The following is a 13,037-nucleotide window of genomic DNA, read 5'->3' on the forward strand; positions in this document are numbered from 1 at the left end:
TACAACATGCGCTTTCAACGCAATGTCACCTTACTGCTGGGACGAATGGAAGCTCATCGTTGCGGCGCTCGATGCCAGTGCGATGGTCGGTGGCGGCGCGGAGGTCAGCGGCGGCAGCGTGGAGGTTCACCAAATATATATAATGAAGACAACAACATTTATGATACCAAATAAGTATAATTAGATTCTTCATCAATTATATTTTCATAATATAACTATTTGATCTCATAAATCTTTCTAATTCTCTTTATGATTTTGGTCAAACTTAAGATATTTTGACTCTTCAATGAAAAAGGTTAGAATGACTCGTAATTTAGAACACAGGGAGTAGATCACAAATGCCGATAAATTGAGGAAGACAAATGGGATGCCACACACGTGTGTGTCGAGGCTAGGTCATGATGCGATGTGCATAGGTGATGGGCCCTTTTCGCACCTTAACGGATGAGCCATCATGGCCATTATCTCAACACCACCATGTCGCTGGTACATCTCTATTTCGGGCTCTCAAGTCGTGTCTATTGTTGTGCCTGCTTAAGTAGGCGGGCAGCTAGGTCAGAGTCTCGGCGTGACTGCTCGCGCTCTCGAACCGAACCCGGTGATCATCCTCTCTTGATCCCTTAAGGCACAGGGTAAGGCACAATGCAACGTGATATTAGATCCCTTAAGACACTGGGTAAGGCAAGAGTGGTATTGGGAATTTGGGATTTAACATTGCCCGTATCCTTAGCACACCGCATGCTCTGTGACTTTATTAGTTGGAGCATGTTTCAGACGAGACTAATTGTGTTACTATAGAGTTGACCTTTCAAGTATTGCTCCCTATTTAAACCGGGAACATATATAGTGAAAACCACCATTAGGGTAAAAACCTAAAAGATATTTAACTCTAGCATCTTAATGAAATGAAAATCTAAAAAAGTGGTTCTATAAACTGTATTAACCTTCACAGCAAGACATTTGTGTTTTGAGACAGATCCACCCACTTCACATGGAAGTTAAGTTGAGACAGTAAATTAACATTTCTTTACGGTTGCTCATTCTGTACCTGATGTGTTGTTAGTGAATTGGATTTGCATGGAATGAGAACCAGGAAGTGCTCTTCGAGGCTCTATTGTGTTCACCACTAGCTCCATGACTACGGACGACATTGCTGATGCTAGAATTCTTGATGAAGTGAATGCCTACTTTTTTTGTTTGTATGTGCATTTTGAAATGTCCATACTATGCTGTTTAGATGATCTACCTTTGACTGGTTGAGATAATTCAAAAGCCCACACAAAAGTGTTAATTATGCAGATCTCCATAACCTCCCTACACTAGTACACTAGTGCTTACTTTTGGCGCCACCTTTTTTTTCACTGGCGGTTCGAAAAGAGTAGGCGTCACTAGAAATAAAACTATGGGTCCAGATCATGAACCGCCAGTGTAAATTCATTTTTACAGGCTGTTTTCTTAAGATTACCGCTAGTAAAAATACATGATTTCTACTAGCGGTAGACTCAAAAAACAACCTGTAAAATGTATTTATAGTGGCGGTTTTCATAACCTAGCATCACTAAAAATAGACGCCGAATATTAAAAATTAAGTACTAAAATTTGAATTTTTCAAACGACCTCAGATGGAGAAATGACCAAAATAAAAGTGGTAGATCTCGAAAAGTTATAGAACTTGGTTGTTTACAACATTTTGATTTGAAATTGATGCTTCAAAATGCTATCTGAAATTCAATTTTTAAATGATTGAAAAACTCTGATCTCTCTTTTTAATTTCTGGCTAAAACTTATAACTAGTCTTTCTCCCTCGTACTATCTTCAAATTACATGATTTTTTTTCCTAAAATATTGTAAAATCATGCTCTATCAATTTATTGTGTTCTTACATCTAATATTTTGGTCATCTTTTCTTGTGAATATTTCAAAATTTGAGTTTCAAAAATGACAACTTCAAACAACATTTTAAAACATCAAATGAATTCAGCTGAAGAAGTCATGAACATAAAAGTTGTAGAACTCATCAAGATCTACAACTTTTATTTTGGTCATTTCTTTCTTCATCCGACAAAGTGATAGTAAATATTATTCACAAATGACATATCTTATATATAGTTTCATAAACTATGTGAGAGATTTATGAATTTGTGAACAATGTAGATATCACTTTGTCGGATGAAGAAATGATCAAAATAAAAGTTGTAGACCTGGGGTGAGTTCTACAACTTTGTTGTTTGTGACTTTTGCAGCCGAAAATCATTTGTTGTTTCAAAATCTTGTTTGAAGTTCTTATTTTTTAAAAGTTGTAGATCTCGATAATTTCTACAACTTTATAGTTGACAATATTTTAATTTTAAATCATTTTATCACGGAAAACTACGTTTGAATTTCTCAAATTTGAAATTTGAATTTTTTAAACAACTTCAGATAGAGAAACAACCAAAACAAAAGTTGTAGAACTCAAAAAGTTATACAACTTTATAGTTGACAACTTTTTCATTTAAAGTCATCTTGTGAAGGAAAAACTACGTTTAAATTTCTCAAATTTAAAATTTGAATTTTTCAAACGACCTCGGATGGAGAAACAACCAATAGGAAAGTTGTAGATCTCAAAAAGTTATGCAACTTTGTAGTTGACAACTTTTTTATTTAAATTTGTTTAGAGTTTCAAACAATCAATTTAAACTCGGTCGAGGATAATACGAGGAGAAAGAAAATCTATTATAGACATGAGTGAGTGTGAGGTGTAGTGGTTAGAGGAGTATCGTGCAAGTGGGAAGTCGTGGGTTCTCGAATCCTGCTGGCAACGAAGTGCGCGAAAAATGCTGTGACTTATGAATTTGACGGAGCAGGCGGGTGGCTAACTGGTGGGGGCCTCCCTAGTTTTTTTTTTTTTTTTTTTTTGCTATTTTTTGAGCCTCATTTGCAATTTTTGAAAATCATTTGTAACGCCGGTTTTCTTAAGAAAACAGCCAGTGTAAATCATTTGTAGTGGCGTTTTTTTTTACGAAAACAGATAGTGTAAATCATTTATAGTAGCGGTCTGGCTGACAGACGCCTATAAAAATAGTTTTGGAACCGTCAGTAGCGAGCTCTGCTATACTAATGATATATGCCGATGGACAAGATATGGAGTCCATAGGCATAGAAGGATTTTATCTATCCTCGTGTTGCGACGCATAGACATAGACATCATTGCTAAAAGTACGTAAAATAAGCAAAAATTGTGGTGGCTAATAGCGAATCATATTTTTTAAAGAAAAAAGAGAAAGGAAAAGGTCCATGGTGCCAAGTGTGTTTGGGTTTGTCCACGGTAAAGCCTTCCTTGTACGAATGCCGTGAACAGAAACAAACTGCGAAGCAGTGTGGAAGGAACGGAATTGATTTGAACCTGAAGCAACTACCAGCATGGAATAGTCAAAGCACGAGGCTCATGCGTGTCGAGCTGCCAAGCCTGACGAGTTCAGTGTTGTTCTTTCATGACACCACATAAAGCATCCGGTGACCAACCAGTTCTACGGTCAAGTCTGAAGACTCCAAAACGCTGAGAGGTGCATAAGGTTGCCAATGGAAGTAGGAACTCAGAGCCAAACCACAATAACCAATAATGGCTTCTCTCCTCTTGCCCTTCCTCCTCCTGGTACTGCCATGGCCATATGTGCAGGCTCAACAGAACATCAGCCTGGGCTCCTCCTTGACGCCCCAAGGGCCTAGCAGCTTTTGGCTCTCTCCATCCGGCGACTTTGCATTCGGCTTCCGGTCCATGTCCATCGAGGGCAACGCCTCCTACCTGCTTGCCGTCTGGTTCAGCAAGATCAGCGACAAGACGGTGGTTTGGTATGCCAAGACAAGTGGTGAACAATCACCGATTCAAGTTTCATCCGGTTGGCGCCTCCAGCTCACCTCTGGCGGGACTCTCTCCCTTCTCGACCCCACCAATACAGAGGTATGGACACCCCAATCTGTTGGTGCGGCAGACCATGCCAGCATGCTCGACTCCGGAAACTTTGTACTAGCTGCTGCAGATGGCTCTATCCAGTGGGGAACCTTCAATGATCCAGCTGATACCATCCTGCCCACCCAAGTTCTCACCGCCCCAAAGACGCTCCGCAGCCGGATCATTGCCACAGACTACTCAAATGGCCGGTTCCTCCTTGACCTGCAAGATACAGGTGTTAAACTTTATTCTGTTGCTGTGCCATCTGGGAACCAATATGACTACTATTGGTCCATCCTTGGCAACACCACAAAGATGGTGTTTGATCCAATGGGCCGAATATACATTGCCTTGGATAACGGCACACAGATCAATATAACATATGGGGCTGCTGGTTCCTTGGCAGACAGCTACCAGCGCGCCACACTCGACCCAGATGGCGTGTTCCGGCAATATGTGTACCCAAAGAAGGTCAGTGACCTGAGGAGTCAGGCATGGTCAATGGTGAGCATGCAGCCCTCAAATATTTGTGGAGCACAGACAACTGTTGGCAGCGGTACATGCGGATTTAACAGCTACTGCTTGACTGATGGCACAAAAGACCAGACTACCTGCAAGTGCCTGGAGCAGTACTCGTTTTTTGATGAGGAAAGGAAGTATAAAGGCTGTAAACCAGACTTCCAGCCACAAAGCTGTGACCTGGATGAAGAAGCTTCCATGATGCAGTTCCAGTTCAGAAACTATGCACCAAGTGAACTGGCCTCTATCTGACTATGAGAAGTACAGCCCCATAACTGAGGACCGGTGCCGACAGCTCTGCCTGATAGATTGCTTCTGTGCAGTGGTTGTGTACAATGATCAAGACAGTGCATGTTATAAGAAGAAGCTTCCTTTATCAAACGGAAATATGGCAGGTGATGTGTATGCGACAGTCCTCGTCAAAGTACCGAAGAATAGTAATGCACAGTCGTACCCCATTGAGTCCAGCAAGTGGAAGAAAGACAAGAAGTACTGGATCCTTGGAAGTTCATTGCTTCTGGGAATCTCTGTTTTGGTGACCCTTGTCCTGATCTCTGTTCTCCTTTTTGGTACAAACTACACAGTCACTAGAAAGATTGTCCCATCTTTGGAGTCCTCAAGCAACCTAGGGTTGCCCCTAAAAGCCTTCACTTATGCTGAGCTCGAGAAGGCAACCAGAGGATTCCAGGAGGTGCTTGGCACTGGTGCCTCTGGTATTGTGTACAAGGGCCAGCTAGAAGACGAGCTTGGGACCTGCATTGCTGTCAAGAAAATTGACAAGCTCGAGCAGGAATCAGAAAAGGAGTTCAGTGTTGAAGTGCAAGCTATTGGGCAGACGCACCACAAGAACTTGGTCAAATTGCTAGGATTCTGCCGCGAAGGAAAAGAAAGACTTTTGGTGTATGAGTTCATGAGCAATGGATCACTAAATAGATTCGTATTTGGTGATGTCAATCTTCAGTGGAACCTTCGAGTTCAGCTTGCACTTGGGGTGGCAAGAGGGTTGCTATACTTACATGAGGAATGCAGCACACAGATCATCCATTGTGACATCAAGCCCCAGAACATCCTTCTGGATGACAAATTCACAGCAAAGATCTCAGATTTTGGCTTAGCCAAACTGCTAGGAACCAACCAGACACAAACAAATACTGGCATACGGGGCACCCGAGGATATGTTGCACCTGAGTGGTTCAAGAGCATTGGTATCACTGCCAAGGTCGATGTCTACAGCTATGGGGTCATCCTGTTGGAGCTCATCAGTCGTCGGCGTAATGTTGAGTTGGAGGCAGCAGAGGATAAAAAAATACTGACTTACTGGGCAAGTGATTGTTATAGGTGTGGCAGAGTTGATCTTCTGGTGGAGGGTGATGCTGAAGCAATTTCCAATCTGAAGGTGGTGGAAAGGTTTGTAGCAGTGGCACTCTGGTGTCTCCAGGAAGACCCAACTATCAGACCTACAATGCTGAAAGTGACACAAATGCTTGATGGAGCAGCTGCAATCCCATCTCCTGTTGATCCATCTTCTTGATGGAGCAGCTGCAATCCCACCTCCTGTTGATCCATCTTCCTTTGTCAGCTCAGTTTGATTGTAGAATGCTGAAACAATATAGTGGAGTAGAAAGTTACTGAAGGAACGGCTTATACTAGTTAGATATAGCTATCTCCTGAAGGAATAGCTTATACTTCATGTTATGAATGCTGCTACTGTTTTTCTTCCTTAATGTAATGTGAACAGCACCATCAGTGCTGTAGTCGGTATCCTGTAAGAATTGGAAGGAGAAAAATGTTAGGAAGGACTCCTCTTCCAGACAGAATATCTACTTCCTAAATAAAATGTACCTTCAAAAAAAATATTTTTCTATGATAAGAGTTAGTTACTTTTATGTTGCAACTTACTTATCCATTGGTTAGTTGGATTCTTATTATTACTTAGTCTATGCATGCATAACTATTAGAAAAGTTCTATTGAGGCATATTTTGCAATAATTATGTTTGAAAGAAAATTCAGAAAACAAACTTCTAGTTAACTTATTTTCCAGAATGGAAAACCTAGCAAAAAAAATATCAAGGAAATTGGCCAAAAGTAGCCAAACTTTTCTCCTATATAACTTCAACCTCCTTGTTCCAATCTGGTCCTATAATAAATTTCAGCTGCCTTGACAGAGCAGAAACATCCAAGGCAGAGAGGAATCAGGGGCCCCGTATGGACTAGTCAAAGCTGCTTGCTGTTACACCACATGAAGGTCCAGTCAAAGGAAGAACTAAAATCAGAGATGTAAGGTGGTGTTTAAATCCAGGAAGTAAAGTTTATGGATATCACGTCGGGGTGTTATACAAAAATGTTCAGATAATAATAATAAAACAAATTACAGAAGTCCTCAGTAATCCACGAAGCAAATTTATTAAGACTAATTAATCCGTCATTAGCGCATGTTTACTGTAGCACCACATTGTCAAATCATGGCCTAATTAGGTTTAAAAATCCGTCTCGCAAATTAGTCGTAATCTGTACAATTAGTTATTTTTTTAATCTATATTTAATACTCCATGCATGTGTCTAAACATCCGATGTGATAGGTAGTAAACTTTAGGAGAAGGAACTAAACAAGGCCTAAGTTGGTCTTTAGACATGCAGGAACAGATAGCCAGACCAAAAGAAACCCACCCATGGCAGCTCTCCTCCTCAACTCCTATTCAAGCTCAACAGAACATCACCCTAGGGCCTAGCACCTCTTGACGCTCTCATGTAGAAGCTACGTTTTATACTTATATGTGAAGCAAAAAAAAAACATATGCCCAAATCGCATCAAATAGGACTAAAATTTAAGTGGCTTGACATACACCAACATCCACAACCGATCTAAACTCAGTTGCTCTTACAACAACAACAAAAATAAAATTTAAAAAAAAAAACTTAGTTGCATAGCCTTGGATTAATAAGATAGTAGGCTGTAGCATTCATTCAGACACTGATTACGGAAGAACCAGTGCCCGTGTTGACCCTCCAACGCGGCAAGCTGGTCAGTTGGACCAGTCGAGAGCATAAAGAGTGAACGTCCCAGTCAATATGCGACACAAATTTAACCACAGGAAAAACCCGTCTTCTCTTCCTTATAACTTGTAAGCAAAGCATGCGAAAAAATCAGACTGCTAGAAGTGGAGCACCTTCAAACACTTGCAAACTTCTACATACAGTACGGAATAGTCACAGACAAGGACCCACACGCTTGGAGTAGCCAATTGTCGTAATTGACCAGTTCAAAGCTGCTGATGTTATGAAGGTTCCAATGACCCAACCACTGTCAGGCCAAGTCAACCAAGAGTCCTAAAACCAACAGAGGCATATGTTGGCCATCACACGCAGGAACTGAGAGCCAAACCAAAAGAACCGATGGCAGCTCTCCTTCTCTTGTCCTTGCTCCTGCTGCTGTCCTCTACTCCCCTTCAAGCTCAAGCTCAACAGAACATCACCTTGAACTCCTCCTTGACACCCCAAGGGCCTAGCACCTCTTGGCTCTCTCCATCCGGCGACTTTGCGTTCGGCTTCCGGCCCATCGAGGGTAACACCTCTTTCTACCTGCTTGCCCTCTGGTTCAACAAGATCGGCGACCAGACAGTGGCTTGGTATGCCAAGACCGCTGATCAGGATCCAGCACCGGTGCAAGTTTCATCCGGTTCACGCCTCCAGCTCAACTCCAATGGGGCGCTCTCGCTCCAGGACTCCACCGGCACAGAGGTATGGAATCCCCAAATTGTGGGTGCATCCTACGCTGCCATGCTCGATTCTGGAAACTTTGTACTGGCTACTTCAGATGGCTCTACCAAATGGGAGAGCTTCAAATACCCTACAGATACCATCCTGCCCACTCAGGTGCTCACCACTGGAATGAGCCTCCGCAGTCAGATCATCCCCACAGACTACTCCAATGGCCGGTTCCTCCTTGACCTGGAAAGTACTGGTGTGTATCTTTATACCGTTGCTGTGCCCTCCGGTCACAAATATGATCCATATTGGTCCATGGATGTGAACACCACAAATCTGGTGTTCAATGCGACTGGCGTGATATATATCGGCAACCAAAGTGAAATCACATCTTGGGTGATCAGCTCCATAGCAAACTACTACCTTCGTGCCACACTTGACCCAGATGGCGTTTTCCGACAATATATGTACCCAAAGAAGGCCAGCAACCAAAGTAATCAGACATGGTCAGTAGTGGATTTCAAGCCCCCAAATATCTGTGAGGTACAGCTGGCAAACGTTGGAAGTGGTATTTGCGGTTTTAACAGTTATTGCATATGGAATGGTGCAAACAACCAGAGTACCTGCATGTGCCCAGAGCAGTACTCATTTATTGATGACGAGAGGAAGTATAAAGGCTGCAAACCAGACTTCCAGCCACAAAGTTGCGACTTGGATGAAGCAGCGGTCCTGATGCAGTTTAAGTTGATACCGATGAGCCGTGTTGATTGGCCATTATCTGACTACGAGCAGTATACCCCCATAACTAAGGATCAGTGTCAGAAACTCTGTCTAACAGATTGTTTCTGTGCCCTTGCTGTGTTCCATGATGAAGATAATACATGTTGGAAGAAGAAGATGCCTTTGTCAAACGGCAATATGGGTGATGGTGTGCAGAGGACAGTTTACATCAAGGTACGAAAGAACAACGGTACGCAGTCTGAGATCGTTGCTTCGAACAAATGGAAGAAAGACAAGAAGAATTGGATCATTGGAAGTTCTTTGTTTTTGGGAAGCTCTGTCTTGGTGAACATTCTGCTCATTTCCATAATACTCTTTGGTACTTACTGTACCATCACCATAAAGGAAGTCCCGTCTATGCAGTCATCAAACAATATAGGATTGCCCTTGAAAGCCTTCACTTATACTGAGCTTGAGAAGGCAACCGGTGGATTCCAGAAAGTGATTGGCACTGGTGCCTCTGGTATTGTGTACAAGGGCCAGCTACAAGATGATCTCAGTACCCACATTGCTGTCAAAAAAATTGACAAGCTTGAGCATGAAACAGAGAAGGAGTTCACCAGTGAAGTCCAAACTATTGGTCGGACGCACCACAAGAACTTGGTCAGGTTGCTAGGATTCTGCAATGAAGGAAAAGAAAGACTATTAGTGTATGAATTCATGACCAATGGATCACTCAACAGATTCTTATTTGGTGATACCAAGCTTCAGTGGAATATTCGAGCTCAGCTTGCTCTCGGGGTGGCAAGGGGGCTGTTATACTTACATGAGGAATGCAGCACGCAGATTATCCATTGTGACATAAAGCCCCAGAACATCCTTCTCGATGGCAACTTCACAGCAAAGATCTCAGACTTCGGCTTAGCCAAACTGCTCCGAACCAACCAGACACAAACAAATACAGGTATTCGGGGTACCCGAGGATATGTTGCCCCTGAGTGGTTTAAGAACATCGGTATCACTGCCAAGGTGGATGTTTACAGCTTTGGGGTCATCCTGTTGGAGCTTGTCTGTTGTCGGCGGAATGTCGAATTGGAGGCTGCAGAGGAGGATCAAAAAATACTGACTGACTGGGCAAATGACTGTTATAGGTGTGGCAGAATTGATTTTCTGGTGGAGGGTGATGACGAAGCAATTTCTGATTTGAAGAACGTGGAAAGGTTTGTTGCAGTGGCATTGTGGTGTCTTCAGGAGGACCCAACTATGAGACCTACAATGCTGAAGGTGACACAAATGCTTGACGAAGCAGCTGCAGTCCCGAGCCCTCCTGATCCTACTTCCTTTGTCAGTACACTTCCATAGCATCACTCCTGCATATTGTCATATTAGTATATGTATGAACCAACAAAATGGTGTGGGAAATTAGATATAGCTATTACTGAAAGTGACGTTACGTCTGCCGATACTGTAGTGTTGTCCATGTGTACTGTAAAGAGCGCAGCAGTACTGTCTGCGGCCATAACGGACTGTAGTAAATATTAGGAAGGCTTCATCTTCCCAACTTGAATACCTGTTTCCTTAAAATAAATTATTTTCCAAGAACAAATTAGTTACTTGTATGTGGTATATCATCTATTGGTTACTTAGGTTATGACTTGATGATTCTATCGATAATTGTTAGGAGAGTTCTCTTGAGTCAGTGGCCAGTGAGATCTACTGCAATCATTACCCATTGGCCTCCTCACATGGCTATGGAAGAGCCCATGGGGCAGTAAGATGAGCATCTTACCTCAATCCTCAGATCCGTGACATACATGCACAATGAATTTTGAGATCAAGAGCTTATTAAGCCTTCAACTCCCTATGGGAAATGAAACACAAGCATAATTTAAGCATAAAATGGGATAAGTTCTATGTTTGCTTTTTTCTTTTAGAAAAAAGCGAAGTTAGTTTGGAAGTGCTATGTCCTTTTCATGTTTGTATTACAGATGACAGTTTCACTTGTTTCCACCATGTAGGATTGCAGCCTGATGCATTTATCTGCTAAAATAAAGGGAATAAAGCCAAATATTTCACCCAGTAACAGAAAGGAAATTTTAGGAACAAGGATTATATTTTTCCACTTCGAATGATTATAGTAAAATATTGATCCACTCTCACAACCTTAGAAGTTCAAACACTAGTGTCCTAAGTTTATAAGTTCTCTTGAGGAATTTGGCAGTACAACAAATCAAGCTTTAGTTTCTAATGATGATTCTGGTAGCTTGGGAGATTTGGAAGCACCACTGTCTGTTTAACAGGGAGGTGCCTGCAATTGTGCTAAGATTAGTTTCTGAGGAATGCATGGTGTAGTGTACTGCTGGTGCCAAACACCTTCAGGTCCCGATGGCAGTGCAGTATTTTACCATTGTGTTCATGTGGCAGCCTGGTCGTTCCTTTCCCCATTTAGACTCTGGCATTCCTGTTCTAGAACAATGGTGGTGTGAGTGTTGAGTTTGGGTGTGCCATGGACCCAGTTCTTCCCTTCCCTTGATGAAATGACGCACAGCTCTACTGCATGTTCAAGAGGGAAAAACAAATCAAGCTTCCAAGAATGGAGAATTGATATTACAACATCCTTGTCACAAGGGCTGCGTCAAGGTCATCGGAGACAGAGGATCACCTTGACGCAACCTACACCCAAATCTTCCCTTCCCTTAATGAAATGGCACGGAGTTGTTTAGGTGTTCTAGGTCATGGTCGTGTTATTTTGTATCTCAAAGGAATGAATGTAACCTGAAAGCTTGTGTGGTTCGTGTTTTGGTTGGGTTCTTATACCCTCTTTTCTAGTTTAATAAAATGGTACACAGCGCTCCTACATGTTCCAGAAAAAAAAATACAACATGATAGAAACCCCTTCAATCCAGCCATACTTGGCTTTGGATGCGTCAAGAAGTATATAAAAATAAGGATGCTAGTCACTAGAACAATTTCGTGCACAATTTCAAATAATGACTCTGGAACATATTCTTCTCACTGCTGCTAGAGGTTCATACTGAGAACATACTCTTTGGTCACACTAGCTTTCCATTGAAAAATGAAAACAAGATGCTGATGCAGGCATGCAGCACCATTAAACCACAATTCATTCTCAAGCCTCGTGTGAGTGGAATTCTCCCCATTCCATTCATTGATCAAGAGTTTATAAAGGAGTTACATGACTCTTCCACTACTAAGACTCTTCATTCTAGACTCTTCCACTACTAAGACTCTTCATTCTAGACTACACAAATTCTAGGCTATTCATATTCTAATACCCTCCCACAGTCTCAACTGGGAGATGATCAAACATTGAGACTAGATCGAAAGTTGAGGAAGACAGCAGTTGGTAATCCCTTAGTAAATATGTCGGCATACTAAAGGGATGTAGGAACATGTAGAACCCGCACAGCGCCAAGGGCCACACGCTCCCGGACAAAATGGATATCAATTTCCACATGTTTGGTCCTTTGGTGATGAACTAGGTTTGTTGACAAATACACTGCACTGATGTTGTCACAATAGACAAGAGTAGCATGTGGTAAAGGACGATGAAGCTCGTCCAATAGTTGGCGAATCCAACAAGCCTTAGCCACGACATTGGCAACACCCCTGTATTCGGCCTCAGCACTAGACAATGAGACTGTGTTGGCACTTGGACGACCATGATATAAGATTATCGCCAAGAAACACACAATACCCAGAAGTAGAGCGGCGGGTATCCGGGCAGCCTGCCCAATCGGCATCCGAGTAGATGATCAAATCATGTGACCGGATGCGAGAGAGAGTAAGACCGTACTCCATGGTGCCTTTGATATATCGCAAAATGCGTTTGATGAGATCAAAATGGGACTCACGGGGGTCATGCATATACAAGCAAACTTGTTGGATGGCATGAGCAATATCCGGCCGTGTCAGCGTCAAGTATTGTAACGCCCCAGCAAGACTGCGATATAGAGTAGGATCAGCAACCGGTGGTCCATCTTGGGCGGACAACTTGGAATGAACCTCAAATGGAGTTTGGCAAGGATTGCATGATGGCATATTTGCCTTGTCCAAAATTTCAGCAGCATATTTAGCTTGAGAGAGGAACAGACTTGAGGATGACCGCTTGGCAGAAACACCCAAGAAGTAATGAAGATT

At 42.4% G+C, this 13,037-nt stretch overlaps 1 protein-coding gene and 1 pseudogene across 1 annotated transcript; both read left to right on the forward strand.

The window, feature by feature from the left end:
• The first annotated feature begins 3,534 nt into the window (after positions 1-3,534).
• On the forward strand, positions 3,535-6,266 carry LOC136498105 (G-type lectin S-receptor-like serine/threonine-protein kinase LECRK4; annotated as a pseudogene).
• A 999-nt stretch (positions 6,267-7,265) lies between these two features.
• On the forward strand, positions 7,266-10,489 carry LOC136496697 (G-type lectin S-receptor-like serine/threonine-protein kinase LECRK4). Its single transcript, XM_066492437.1, has one exon. It carries the CDS (start codon positions 7,845-7,847, stop codon positions 10,236-10,238), a length of 2,394 nt encoding a protein of 797 aa, XP_066348534.1. The 5' UTR covers positions 7,266-7,844; the 3' UTR covers positions 10,239-10,489.
• The last annotated feature ends 2,548 nt before the right edge of the window (positions 10,490-13,037 follow it).

The sequence above is a fragment of the Miscanthus floridulus genome, chromosome 12 (assembly GCF_019320115.1).
Source record: "Miscanthus floridulus cultivar M001 chromosome 12, ASM1932011v1, whole genome shotgun sequence".
Taxonomy (NCBI): Eukaryota; Viridiplantae; Streptophyta; class Magnoliopsida; order Poales; family Poaceae; genus Miscanthus; species Miscanthus floridulus.

Excerpts from the sequence above, each read along its gene's own strand:
- LOC136496697 (XM_066492437.1), top strand. The coding sequence starts at position 7,845 with ATGGCAGCTCTCCTTCTCTTGTCCTTGCTCCTGCTGCTGTCCTCTACT.